Below are 14,134 nucleotides of genomic sequence, written 5' to 3'. Positions count from 1 at the left end.
CGGGAAACTTCCACACAGTACTCCATTCACAATGGCCACCGCTACTGAAATCCATCTGTCACCGGTGACAGATACGGGCATTTACAGCTCAAATGTGAGAGACGACGCTGCGCGCACAGCGAGCGAGATCTTACAGGATGACATGGCCACCCACCATGTCTTCTTCAATGACCAGGGGTTCCATAGTATGTACCTTTCAGGCTAAATCCCCACGGAATATATCTAATACAGACAGATCACATACCCCATCAAATTCTTAGTATCTACGCTCTTGGTGCAGCACCAGGGGATATCAAGGCTTGTTATGAGCGGAATAAGACATATCAGAGACCCGCCCTTCCAGCGAGCCAAGATGTCATCCAATCCATGCATGATGCCGCTAAATTCCAGGAGTACGCTGGGAAGGAAGAACATTACCCCAACTACCTACGTTTCTTCCAGCATGAGATCGATGCAAAGGGCGTTGCCGGCGTTCTGCGCGAGTATGTCTTCGCCGGGGATGAGCGAGCTGAGAGTATGATGTGTCGGTTATTTGGCGGTAAGCGCCTTCTTGTTATACCAGGCTATATTAATATCGTATCTCATGGTAATAAATTCAGGTCTCGTACACCCACTTATCCATTTGGGTTTCGGTATAGAGTTCAACCAACCTGCGATCGTGGCTCAAGCCCTTGCACAGGCAGCTGTGCATGATGACTGGCTGGGTCGTGCCTTCTTCCTACCCGCCGAGAAGATGGCTGGTGGCGTGGGAAAGCCTGGACAGAAGTCTCCGCTCCAGCTCTTAAATGAGATGCGGGCTGACAAGGCTCTTATTCAGAGTGTCCAGTGGTCTGACTCTAATAAGATCAAGGATGGAGTTCTCCACAGAGCACCGGAGCAGATGCTCAAGTATGCATCGCAATTCACTGTCTCCGAGGACCAGGCCGAGGAGCGGTTGGCGGAGATGATCAATACAGTCTGTAAGTCTAGCCTTGGAAGTATGTATCCGGAATCATTGCTGAATTATCTCGTTAGCCTACTATACCAGTGCAGCCCAGCGTCCGACTAGAGAGATGAGGATTGATTTCTTCTTCATCCATTGTGTCAATTCGTCTATCTTCTTTTCCAAGATTATCATTCTCCCATACTTGGATCAAAAAGCCAAGCTGCGCATGTTGGAATGGAAGGGACGTATGGATCTCTTGATGTATATTTCACGTGGAACACCTGACCTTCTGTTGGATGAGGTGGCGAATTATCCACTGAAAGAAGACTGGCCGCAGATATTCGCGCGGAGTATTGCGCATCCCGGCGATGATGGACATCTAGCAAAGCTAGCACGGGCTTTGGCGCATGGTCAGAAAGTCTGCGAGGCATTTGAGAGTAAACATCCCGAGATGCCGATCAAGGGATATATGTGGCTTAGGATTGGAAATATAGGTAAGTAGTAGGATTTTATATTATACATTTGTTACCTTACTAACTGCTCGATAGCTGTTGACTCTACTGTCGAGGAGGCAGATAGACCAATGTGGGTTCGTTCTACTGGATTTGATGAAGCGTGGGAGCCGCACCAGGCCCATATGTGAGATGGGCAACATGCCATCATCAGGATATCTGTTATATTCTTTTTGTAACGTCACCCAGAATGTATCATCTAATACCAAACACAGATAGTATCCATGGAAAGGTTGTTTTGTACATTTCAAGCGGTTTTCACTGGAGTCTAATGCTTATCTTTCTAGCTATAGGACTAATAAAGGAAAGAAATATCTTAAATAAAAAGATGCCTAAGAAGACAACTCAAAAGACTGTCAAAGTGACTTAACAAGGCCACATAAGCAGCTGACTAGTTTTGTTCCTGGCTATAGATACATAGAGACTGGGGAATACTTTTGCATGAGACATAGTGGACAAGGTGATAAGTGAATGTACAAACAGCCGGGTGGCTCGAAATCAAGTTGGGAAGCAAATCGGAAAAGAAAAAGGGAACGGCATCCAGCAGAAAGTGGAATATGCAAATCATGAATCGAGAAAACGCGCTAAATAGTTAGACATAAAGGGGGTCATATTAAAAATCATAGCTAGGGGAGATCGGCGTTCATCGCAGAAATTGTCGAAAATCCTAGTCTTTCCAGAACCAACCGTTCTTCGACGTATTGGACTCGGTCTTAGCACCTTCTTGAGGATGAGACACCTCAACAGACTCGTCGCTTTCCTCTCGGCCGTCTGCGAAACGCCTCGTGTTGACGGTCTTACTCTGAACCGAGCCATCGGGTAGCCGCACGCGTTCCGTTCGAGTCATAGTGGAGACAACACGAGACTTCGCCTCCGAGACAGCTTCAGCTGGCTTGGTCTCGATATCGGTGGGCAAATCCTCGGCTGTTTCAGGAACTGAATTTTTGTTTCCGCCAGACACAAGATCGATCCAATTCTCATTATCGTCACGGCTGTGTTCATCGACCCTTGGAGTGCTGCGTCTGTATTTCTCAAGTTCTTCCTGTTGCTGCCGTCGCTCGTCGAGGAGGAGACGTAGAAGAGGGCTTTCAGAGGCACCGCGGAAGAATTCACGTTCGCGGTTCTCGATATCACGTAAGAAGCGCTCATACAAATCCAGCTCGCTTTCAGCCTCCTTTGTATCCGCGGATTCTTTTTCCTTTTCGGGTAGAGACCAAGACCAAGATCGAGGCTGGTTCTGGTCTAGGCCCAGACCCACCCCAGAGAACGTAATGCCCGACCAAGGCTGACCGTCTTTGCCATTCACATACTTCCATTTATCTCCCAAGCTGCCTCTTTTCACAAGTCCTTGTATCCAATCTTTTCCGGCTTCGGATCTCGTGACGGAGGCATCGCGATCAAGCATCGGCTTATCGTTCTCAAGTCGGAGTAAATCCTCGAAGGCTTCTCGCCACTGTGGTTCGGAAGGATCACGATCGGAGCTGAGATGCAAGGATGACATGATAGATGAGAAAACACCCTTTTCACGGTGTGCTTGGTAATGTGCTTGGTGTTCTAGATGGAGAGGCGAGTACGGACTAAACAAAATGTACCCAATCGGCCAAGTTGGCGAGTCGGTGTCCTCAAACATATCCCTGACGAGAAGATTGTGGCCGGAGTGTAGGAGTTGCGAAGCAAAGGGGAAGAGACGGTCCTCCAGCCAGAAACGATCAAAGAAAGCATCAAGGCCAAAGAAGTCGGATGGTCCATTACACCACTTTCTCCAAGATTCAGAGTTTCTCGAATCATCGTTGCCAGGCCATCGTGGTGCATTATTTCCATTGCGTGCGTCATCTCCATCTCTGTTTCCCGGATAGCCACTCCCATGGTCGCGGTCCGTTGGAAAATTGCTGTTCGTATTATCACCAGTTCTCTGACGAGCCAACCGACTGTCATAGCTGTGATTATCCACAAATATATCCCAGTGGCCGTTGTGAGGTTGTGTCAGCATTGAAGGGAGCCCGGTAATAGATTGAAGCATGGTGGAGACCTGCTCATCGGCGTAGCGCCGGAAGGCGACGAATGGGTTGGTCTCATCATCAGTCCAGTCCTTCTGTGGAACGTCCTTTTTGATGTCTTCGTTACCCATGATTATAGGATAAAAGAATAGCAATACTACCGTGGTAGGTTGGAAATGAAAAGCAGAGTTGAAGAGTTGCAGAAGCGAATACATGTTGGGGAGCCCCACTCAACGCCACGTGATCCCCAATGTATTTTTCTTGTTTCGTTTTGCGCATGTTCCCTGACAACTATACAGTATGTGTCTGACTTTGTGATATTTCATACTCCCTACTCTTTTATTCAGGCTAATTCGGCCCAGGACAACGGTTTAACAAACATACTACAAATGTCCTCTATCCAGAGACGTTGAGCCGCTGGCGTCATTCCAAGCTTAGAGCCCCACTAGAGCCAAAGCCAAGAACCATAGTCCAACCTCCGAAGTACGGGGATATGCCTATGTTTTTGTATCAATAATCGGCCGCTTATGCGGTTTTTTTAGACATTATTTTAGTGTCGCTTTCCAGATCGTCCCTCTGGCTTCGAGGCTCTGTGTACAATCAATCATTGCGTGTCCCCTGCTATATAGGATGCTAGTTTGATATAGGAGAAAACAATCCAAGCATGTCCACTGCCCACGCCCGTAATCATAAGTTACCCAATCTTAATTGCTACAGAGACTTTAATATCAAGACCTAAGCCAGGTTCACAAAACATCTTAAAAATTGCAAGACCCACACGATCTACATCTAATCAGCCTTGACACTCTTCTTCCCTCCCTTGCCAGTAGTCCATCCCTTAGACTCCCAGTACTTGACATTATCTTCCATCTTCTTGTATGCCCAAGTAAACGGTGGGTCTACAAAAACCAAAGTTAGCACCGAACTCAAAAATCCAAGAGAGAAAACATACAAAGGAACTGGCGTAAATCATGACGATTATCTTCGGGGGAGTACTGCTCAGCATGGTAGCTAGGCGTAAGAACAGTCATCTTATGTCTGTTGATGGAGTAGTAGTAGAAGAAATGGCGGGTCTTCTCGTAGATCTCGCGCGGGCTGTACTCGTTGCCCCACATGTGGAGCAGCTTCTCGTACATCGAGTACGGGCCTAGCTTGGAGACCTTTCTCAAGTAACCGAAAACGCCTAGCTGTGCGTATGTAACGCCCATGTCGGCTTCGTCGGATTGAACGTAGTCGTGCGTGATGGGTTCCAGCTCGGCGGTGGGTGTTGCGTGGATGAATTCTTCGAGGATTGGGAGGCCGAAGCTTTCGCCGGACCAGGAAATGAATTTCTTCAGGTCGACTTTGCTTACGGAGCCGATGGGGTTGAGCTGGTTGTTTTGGTCAGTCGGGAACAGATGTAGTGCTTGGACTTGCGGAGATGGACGCTTACATCGGCGGAACTGGCATCGTACTTGGTGAGATATCCTCGCAGACTAGACGAGTTGGGTTAGTCACCAGGCCAGCACTTAGTGTAGTTATGTACCGTACCATTCTGCGCTAACAGTTAGTGAATATGTTCAATAAGGTACGATAGTCGTGTTTGGTAGACTTACCATCGACGTTAGAGGATGCGAGAACGAGCAAGCCACCACCACCAGGGCGTTGGCGCACAGTCGGCAACAACGAGGCAAACAGGTATGACAGAACCATTCTGAGCCGAGCCTGCACATTCTGAAGCGCGGCATTCTCCGCAGGAGAGCCACCGTGCATTTTGAAACGGGGCTGGAAGTTAGTGATAACAGTAAAGAGATTCATGATAGAAGTGACCACAGTATCGAAATTGAAGTCAATGTGGTAAGACCCGATATCATTGGCCAGTCGAGTCGCTCTGTCTCGTGTCTCCCGGCCCGAGTTTTGTGTGCCCATGTAGCTGGTATGGAAGATAGATCTAGGGAAAGGAAATAAGTTAATCATGGTCAAGACTATAACAATAAAGAGATTTAGCTGGCAGGGGTCCAACACTAAGAAGACTTACTTGCAAATTTCCTGGGTGGTGGTGGGAAGCCAGTCCGAATCTGCTGGCTTCGCACACAACCGGCGGACATCCATGATGACCTGCTCGTTCCCTTCTCCCACTGCTTTAAGCACTTCGCGACACATGGAGTGCACAATGATTGCCGTGGCACAGCTGTCAATACCACCGCTCAGAGGGAGGAAGAAACCGGCGGCTCCGCATCTACGAAGGTAATCCCATAGCCAGCATGCAGGCCCCAGAGCAATCTCCTCCTCGGGAGCGTGGTACCGCGGCTTCATAGGCTGAGAAGTGGCGAGGCTAGGCTCGGCATCCTCATCCCGGCGTGAAAGTCTGATATCAAGGTCAAGGCGGACATAGGGCGACTGCTTGCTCGCCTGCATGCCACGGCTTGCACTGCACCGGTAGGTGCGGACTTCTTCGATGTCGACCGTAGCAGTGACGACCTCGACGTCATTCAGAGAGAACTGTGAACCTTGGGCCACGATTTCACCGTTGACAACAATCATAGCACATCCGTCATAGTACAGACGATCGCCATCGCAGCCTTGCTGATTGGCATAAAGATAGATACCACCGCTCTGTGAGGAATAAGAAAAGTGCTATACCATAGAATTGGTTCCCACTCACCAGTTTGGTAGCTTGGGTGATCAAATTGATCCGAGTGTCAAGCTTCTTCAGTTCGTGGTGGCTGCCCGATGAATTGGAGATGATCTCAACACCTAATTCAAATTAGAAAATGAGCGTCGTCTTCTGGAAATTGAGACTCACCAGCTAGGCCATATGGGACATGGGGGCTAAAGTCAATTGTTAGCATCCAAACCCACATAGATAGTTCAACACCTACCCATTAGGGGTAAATAGCTCCTCACACGTCTCAAGACCGAGACATGTATCTCTTGTGCTGATAACGGCATCACCGAATGGAACCTTGTACTGGCCAGTGATCTTTCCAACGATTGATTCCAAATAGTAGTCTTCCACCTCTTGCGGACGTTGCCACGGTGTAAAGTGTCGGTGCTCGCGATAGTTGCCATCTATAGTGAAATCAATATTAGCGACTATTTGTAGTATAGGAAGCAATTGAACGAACCATTGGCAAGCCACATCTTTGGCCTAATCAGAACAATCTTCCGGTTGTAGAAAATCACACTTGAGAGGATATATCAGCTAATGCAACACTAGTTAATCCGGAAATACTGACCGACAGTTGTAGCGCACATTGCGATGGCGGACCGGCAATCCGACATCTACCACAATATCCTGACAATCGGGATGGTCGATGATGCGGGCGAGCATCTCCCATGAGTGCAAAAAGGTGTCGCCCTCGAGGAAACCATCCAGAACTCCATAGCCGGTAATCTCGAGCTCCGGTCCAACGCGCAAAGTGGCACCGGCAGCCTTAGCTTGCCTAATGCTCTCAATGATACGCTCCGCGTTGCCCTCAAAGTCGAGAGCCCACTGGTTCAAAGAGCTAAAAAGAGTTAGCGCGGGTGTTCTAATATCCAGAGAGTGGGTAGGTCAGTCTTACCATGTTGCTAGAGTAACCAGGTGCCCCATGGTGTTAAATATGACTGAAACGTCCGTCTCTTGTGCTTCGCACAGAGGCTCGTCGGCGATAAGAGTCAAAAGAATGCAGTCACGTGTGTGGGGAGCTCAAATTCCCCCGCTCCGCTTGTAATGATGTAACCGTAAGTTACTGTAATATATTCTGCCATCAGCATTCTCGGCTAAACTCCGATCGAAACCTGTAATCCGCTCGTTCACGTCTGCCGAGGTGGGCCGCTTAGCCGCTGATTAATGCGATTCCTCTGCGGCTTGTCTATCCCGGAATCCCACGTTCCTGGTACCTTACATAGACATAGACTCATTATTGATCGCGATTTTTCTTGTTGATATATTTACCATATTAGACATTCATTGTTGGCAACCTAGCATAATGAGCACAACCCCTCAGATCCCCACACCGGCTCATATGCTCGCTGATTCCATGTTGTCCCGACACTTCGGCAAAGAGACGGTCAATTACTTCTCCAGTAAGAACGTATTGAACTCATATACATGGGGTGCACTAGAGCTAAGTTACTTACAGGCTCTCCAATCAACCGTCTGTCGTTCTTGCGCTCCGACCACCCATTCCTGTCTACGGCTTTGAAGCACCCTTCGGCCAGATTTGTGTTGATGAACAACTTAGCGCCTTTGACTCCGTCGCCGGCGCAGCTACACTATGCGAAGTATGACGAGATACGCAAGCTTGTACCCCATGATACCTTCGACACATCCGAGGAAGACATGATCAAGAGCTATGATTCGCGTAAGACACACCCGACCCTTATATTCCTCGGACTGGACGAAAATCGCAAGGAAGGAGGGATGGCATGGAAGATCTATTCTGGAACGCCGTATTTTGCAGTCGATGTGACCCCCAAGGGCTCTGAAGAGCAACAGGTTGCGGCGAAGGATGTGATTGGTGCCATGGAGGCGAAGGGACTTTCTTTCTTCCAAACACGAGTTGTCATGACCTTCTCCGCAGACGAAGGTATGAAGATGCAATCGTAATATCCAAATCGATAAGAGGGAACTGATGAAAATCGGGATAGCTGCTATCTACGCACAGGCACGTGCGCTGATGGACTGGAACACTCGCAACACCTTCTGTGGCACATGCGGCCACCGTACTTTGGCCGTGAATGCAGGAACCAAGCGTGCCTGCCCGCCGACGGATGTTGCACGAGCAACCGAGGGTAAGACGGAAGAGCGTCCGGAGTGCAATACTCGCACTACGCTGTCAAACCTTTGCTTCCCGCGTACCGATCCCACTATCATCGTGGCAGTGGTCTCAGCTGACGGCAAGAGGATCCTGCTTGGGCGCTCTAAGCGGTTCCCACCCGGGTGGTATTCCACCTTGGCTGGATTTATTGAGCCAGCCGAGTCAATTGAGGATGCTGTCCGGAGAGAGGTGTGGGAGGAATCAGGCGTCACTTTGTCCCGTGTTGTTATCCACTCCTCGCAACCTTGGCCGTATCCAGCCAATTTGATGATCGGCGCCATTGCTCAGGTCAGTGACCCTGCTCACGAGACAATCTCTTTACAGCATGATCCTGAGTTGGAGGATGCGCGGTGGTTTGAGATTGAGGAGGTGGAGGAGGCACTGCGCATTGGAACAAGTGACTTGAGCTCTCCAGCTGGTCCAGAATACAAGGGCGGGTTGCGTTTGCCCCCTCCTACGGCTATTGCCAATCAGTTGATCAAGGCTGCTGTGAGCGCAGACTATTTTGCGACAGAGAAGCAGTCTAAGATGTAAAATCATGTTTCTCCCGATGACTGTGCCAAGCCATCAAATATACCATCCATGAATATAGACCTTCCTGTCTACTGACCGACAACTTTTACTTGTAATGGTTCTAAGATTTACACTGCATGTGGAAGTCTCGTGGTTTATGTTAAGGTCAGAAGGCATAGAGAGATGCTACTTCTACATTGCATTGGGGCTTAGATTATAGTTCTGTATAACGAGGCGCAATACAACATGAAAAAAACTTTGAAGTGCGTTTCATTAAGCTCCCCTTTCTGGACATTAGCGGCCTACGTATGTGCGTAGATGGGCGTGTTCCCCGATTGTTATATACCTAGTAGTCAAGCTGGACTGCCCGTGAATGCAATAAGAGAGTACCTGAATCATTGATGGGCTGTAGGTTTTTATATATAAACTATATAGAAGTTAGTATATATATTAGAATATAATATAAAGCCTACTAGCTTTAAATTTGAATTAATTAAATTTCCAACTTATTATTGTGATAATATAGCAATATTCGACGAATAAACTAGAAAGATATTTCTTCTATTCAATGGCTTAGTATCGTTTTCAAACACTAAGACCTATATTTTATATCAAATCGGTTTAAATAGGTTATTATTAGGTTATAGAGAGCGGAACCCAAAACCCAATGTGTTTAAGTGAGCTTATAAATCACTTTTGGTTGCAGCTTTTGCAAAAACTCAAATCAATTCGGCTGCTGTAGAACACCCAGGTTCCATTTAGCGTCGTTTGTGCCCCAGAATGCTACACGCGGGAACAGGTAGCAGTCCCTATAATCCGTAAAATCTTTAGTAAAAAGCTTCAGGGACTAAACGACTGTAAAGACTTGCTAGGAAAGTCCTTACCATACATTGGATGACCATTTGGACTTTTGAGGTCTTTTTCTACCACCATAGTTGATGGGTCTGATGATTCGGCTTTGAAGGTATTTTGGGACGTTGGCTTTGTCGGACAAGAGAAGGCTAAGGTCAATTCAGGCTTAGGCTCCCCTGGGATGTCCAGCGTGTACACGACACTGCCTTCAGTCCCTTCAAGTCCTGGTGCGTCTTTGAGGACAAATTGGAAGTGGGTATGTTTCGAAATGCCTGGTGGAGGTTCAACGAGCCACTTCGCCTTGTCATTTTTATGCTTTTCAGTAAGCATAAGTCCCGTGTTGCACTGGTTTTCCACGGTCACATAGCAACCAAAATCCGCGTTGGGATCAAAATCCATGGTAGCTGATTATATAAATGACTTGCTTCTGAATGAATTTTTCCGACGACTTTTTCTTGAGATTCTCAATTCAACTGAAGAACCCAGTCACTTTAATATAGATTTTTCTAGTGAGAAAGTTAAAGAATCTTTAGGAACTGAGGGAATCTAAGTGTCACCATGACCTCGAAAATAGATAGTGTTCAAGGTAATGACTTAATGAGACACTTTGTAAATTCCATTCTGTAGCAATGAACATCATTCACTAGAATGAAAATTCTATATGAAAGCCTAAATGAGTTCAGCCGTGCTTTACCAGTCTCCATCTCAAAAAGACTGGTCTGGACCTTTTCGAGGTGGCCAAAGTATCCAAAAGCGTAATCGACATTACTAGTATTTTACTCTACTGGGAGTTCCAGCTCCTGCTACAGGTCTGTAAACGATGCTTATTGCACTGGACTGAACCTGAAAGCGGACAACTATACATTGACACAAGGGTCATGATGAGAATCCATGATGTTGCTTTGAGTTCCGTTTAACCAATGAATGCAATGTGTCTGTCTTTAGAATTATTGTTAATTATTGTTTACACACTCCATAGAGCGCGGTGAATGCATTCGGAAATAGTGATAATAAATAGTGGAAATATTGGATTTCTGACTTTTCCCTTGAGTTAGAGAATCGGGAGAGACCAGGCCAGATTTGGAGTCTAAAAACTTTGAATATGGCATTAAATCTAGGCCTTAGAATGTTGCGGTTCTGTAGTGCCAGTACTTTTGGGCCGTACCGTACCACAGAATCGTGCGGTTCAGATACGGTTTAAACCACACTCTTTAGGATATCCTCACTGAAGTCTTCGCTAGTGAGATTAGACAACTGATCAGCAATAGCATACTGCAGCTGACCAGTACGGAGTTTGTCGCGCTCCCGCTTGGGTTGCTTCTCGTCGCTAACAGTCTCCACAAAAATGGTCTCTCACGGTTGGAAGCCACGATGAGGACACATGTAATTCATGGTTATTGATGTCATGACGCCTCAGTTCCAGATACTCGAGGATGGCCGGTAAGGAAAGCGAGATTTGATTAGCTTTGCTAAATAATGGATGAGAGGGCCTTAAATATGAGGGCTGATTAGGTGACTATGGGTTGAAGAGAATGACAATCATCGAGATTTAGTGAGAGAAAAGAAGGACCTGCTAAATAGCTATTAATGAAAAAGGGGTGGAAAGTCGAGGGACTGATCGGCAGGGGATGGATCAAATAGGGTTCGGGTACGGGAGTCAGGTGGGGAACTGGACAAATAGGGAGCAAACAAAGCTCAAAAAAGTGGAGACAGTCAAGTTTCGAGGAGAGGATTTGAAGCGACTGGTGTACCAAGTTGCCTTAGACTAATGGAATGCAGTGAGTCTCAGCCATGATGACCCGCATCCGTACTCTCCGATCATTAGCAAGGGGAGGTAGGAATGGGTATGAAGAAGAACATGACCAGAAAAACGGTGCCCTGCCCTAACTGCTGATGAACCACTCACCCACAGAAGCCCACCTTCAAAGCCCGAGGAGACTAGACAGACGAACAGACTGTACAGGGGAGGCCATTCTGATATGATAAACATCAGGGAGGAATCAGTGGATTTCCCATTGCCATGTCGACGGAATGGGATTTCATGCAGTGTGAACCCACGAGAGTAAAAGTAAAAATCACATTGAGTTTGCAGCACAGGAATTCCTACCGTAGCATGAAATGTGCTAGCAATACCTATCAAGGCTGTAAGATCGGACAACGAAGGAAATATTACCTGAGCCCACTAAATGTCTTGTCTTTTTATTGAAAAAAGAAAATCAAAACTCAAAAAGATACCTTATAAATAACTAATTCTTTCCTGGCCAGTAATTATGGAGATTCGCACAACTGCTAAAGAGAAGTATCGGTGCTGGCTAGGTAGATTTATTCCTCGGAAGATAGTCGGCGTGGCCACATATATCGAACAACCTCCCCCCCTTCATTATCACCAAAATGTGTTCTTAAGCTAAAGATACAGACACACAAACTCCTACATCGATAAGCAACACCATTACTAGGGTATAATAGCCGCATTGTGTTCCTCGATCAATATTCCTGTCTAGGTGCTTGCTTCAACCCTCTTCTACGAAAGGTTGAGCTAACAAAAATCCTAGCATATCCCGCTCGCTGCTACTAGGCTATCCAAAGCTTAGAGCATTGTCCATCTTGCTCCAGCACTGATCAATCTCATTGTTGGCCCTTGGACAATACATGGTTATTGCTCTATCAATCACATTTTGACTATTGGCACTCTAAACCCCGCAGTAACACCCCGATTACATCGCGTTCATTTTCAGCTAAACTAATATCCGACTCATTCTTTATAGCTAAAGCAAAGGGCACCATAATCAATCGCTCCCGGATTAGCAGGATGCGCGTTCGAGCTGTGGCACTACCGATCTCGCATAGATGGAGTAAGAGGGAGTCTTCTTTGCTTCGACCCCTCCCTGTCTTTCAGAAGTCAAATCCCGTACTGTTTAGCTTACATAGTAACGTTCTGAATTATGTGTATTTGTACGAGTACAATATTCCCTATCAGCAACTTACTAAACCGGCAAGACTATATAACCACTTAAATACACTACCACTGATACTTCCGTAAGTATTTCCCTTTACGAAATGAAAATGCAGGGCATGTCTGGTATGCTGTAACGTCATGGTACCGGCATAGCCCTCTATTCTTCTGAGAAGCCAAGGCATGTGTGTGGTAGTTGTATGAGGCGCAAGATTCTTTCTTGCACATTCCTAGAAGTCACGGTTTTGTAAAATATAGCTAGCTGTATCTCCGCGGGAGGTAGAATGCCATTGACGTGAACTAATATGGAGAAGAAGATACAACTGCGCACAACGTAGACATGTCAGTTTAATACTACTTCTAGAAGAACTTTTAGCTCAGTTTGACTGAATACAGTAGGTCTCTTAATTTCATAGTTACCACACCAGCAGAGTTGGATGTGTAACGGTAGGATCCCGCATGACCTTTTTTAAATAAAGGTTTTAGCGTATATTAGCAAGGATAAAAAGAATACAGCTTAGTAGAAATTCAAGGTTAGAGCTGGGAAACCGAGCATTTACAGTGGGCCGGCGAATAAGCCAGTTTACTAGCTAGTTTTCGTGTGCCTTTCTCCTTGTCCTTTGTCCTCTAGCACAAAATAGTTGGAGACCCAGCAAAGAAAGGCAGATATCCAAAATTCATAGGCACGCCCAGACTTCAGCCTGATGTATCTTTTTGACGCATAATGATCAAATATTGTACCGGGCTTCTTGGTCCAGCAACGGATATGGGACGAGAGTTTACTGTGTCCCTATTCCTATGCGTGCGATCTAGCAATGGCCTAGGGGCTAGAGTGTATATAAAGAGCGAAATCACTAATCACTAATGATTTCACCACTATTGCATGCAGCATCCGTGTCACCTGGATGCCAGCACGGGTTTGAATTAAGGTAAGGTGCTATGTCACCTCTACCGGAAGCAGTATTTGTCTAGATCTGAGGGCTTAATACGTATAGGAAATGCACGTCATTACTACTGCAAGCAGGACTGGTCACTACACCATTAGCTGTCTATAAATTGTTGTTAATATCAGCTCTGCTCCAGGATCGCTCGGCAACAATATCAGACAAGAATAGTGCGACATTATCAGTATCATCATTACCATCAAAGTCAGTCATAACCTCGAGCCAAAACTTACCTTTACCAGAAATTGTAAGACGTTATCTCCCCCATCAGATCTACTTCATTGTGTTACTAATCTACATCTTGGTTGGCGGTCTTAGATGTCTTATGAACAAGAAGCACCCGGATGGGTCAAAGGGGATGGGAACGGCAATTTCAGCTCCGAATTCACATTGCCCAACGGCGTCAGAAAGCAATTCAACGGCAAAATCTCATCAGCCGTTCCAGAATTTGTTGCAACTCTTTCCAAGGTTTCTTACGATAAGGAGGGCAGCCTATCTGGCGACTACAATTTCGACAAGGCTCTCGTGGGCGCAGCTACAATCTCCCTACCCCTAGAAGATGGTGTTGGAAAAGTTCATATTACGGGCAACCTTAATCCTTATCTGACCAAGGCCTATACTGCTACTGGATCTGGAACATGGAGTAGCACCTGA

At 46.5% G+C, this 14,134-nt stretch overlaps 5 protein-coding genes across 5 annotated transcripts; 3 read left to right on the top strand and 2 right to left on the bottom strand.

The window, feature by feature from the left end:
* Nucleotides 1-31: 31 nt before the first annotated feature.
* On the top strand, nt 32-1,568 carry PGRI_055750 (questin oxidase family protein; the record flags this gene model as incomplete). The annotated part of the gene is made up of 5 exons (XM_040793288.1): nt 32-185; nt 281-538; nt 600-959; nt 1,015-1,419; nt 1,474-1,568. 5 exons carry the CDS (start codon nt 32-34, stop codon nt 1,566-1,568), a joined length of 1,272 nt encoding a protein of 423 aa, XP_040648143.1.
* A 536-nt stretch (nt 1,569-2,104) lies between these two features.
* On the bottom strand, nt 2,105-3,565 carry PGRI_055740 (uncharacterized protein; the record flags this gene model as incomplete). Its single annotated transcript, XM_040793287.1, has 1 exon — nt 2,105-3,565. One exon carries the CDS (start codon nt 3,563-3,565, stop codon nt 2,105-2,107), a length of 1,461 nt encoding a protein of 486 aa, XP_040648142.1.
* A 658-nt stretch (nt 3,566-4,223) lies between these two features.
* On the bottom strand, nt 4,224-7,008 carry PGRI_055730 (glutamine-dependent NAD(+) synthetase; the record flags this gene model as incomplete). The annotated part of the gene is made up of 12 exons (XM_040793286.1): nt 4,224-4,333; nt 4,387-4,804; nt 4,867-4,909; nt 4,965-4,968; nt 5,030-5,364; nt 5,452-6,029; nt 6,079-6,170; nt 6,220-6,245; nt 6,296-6,485; nt 6,542-6,600; nt 6,653-6,922; nt 6,980-7,008. The coding sequence occupies 12 exons, from the start codon at nt 7,006-7,008 to the stop codon at nt 4,224-4,226; spliced, it is 2,154 nt and encodes a 717-aa protein (XP_040648141.1).
* Nucleotides 7,009-7,387: 379 nt separating this feature from the next.
* PGRI_055720 (NAD(+) diphosphatase) lies at nt 7,388-8,752 on the top strand (the record flags this gene model as incomplete). Its single annotated transcript, XM_040793285.1, has 3 exons — nt 7,388-7,484; nt 7,541-7,987; nt 8,049-8,752. The coding sequence occupies 3 exons, from the start codon at nt 7,388-7,390 to the stop codon at nt 8,750-8,752; spliced, it is 1,248 nt and encodes a 415-aa protein (XP_040648140.1).
* Nucleotides 8,753-13,798: 5,046 nt separating this feature from the next.
* Nucleotides 13,799-14,134, top strand: PGRI_055710 (uncharacterized protein; the record flags this gene model as incomplete). Its single annotated transcript, XM_040793284.1, has 1 exon — nt 13,799-14,134. One exon carries the CDS (start codon nt 13,799-13,801, stop codon nt 14,132-14,134), a length of 336 nt encoding a protein of 111 aa, XP_040648139.1.

This window comes from Penicillium griseofulvum, assembly GCF_001561935.1.
Source record: "Penicillium griseofulvum strain PG3 chromosome Unknown contig_95, whole genome shotgun sequence".
Taxonomy (NCBI): Eukaryota; Fungi; Ascomycota; class Eurotiomycetes; order Eurotiales; family Aspergillaceae; genus Penicillium; species Penicillium griseofulvum.
The sequence above is the reverse complement of the archived record's forward strand: the minus strand, read 5'-3'. Positions and strand labels throughout refer to the sequence as shown.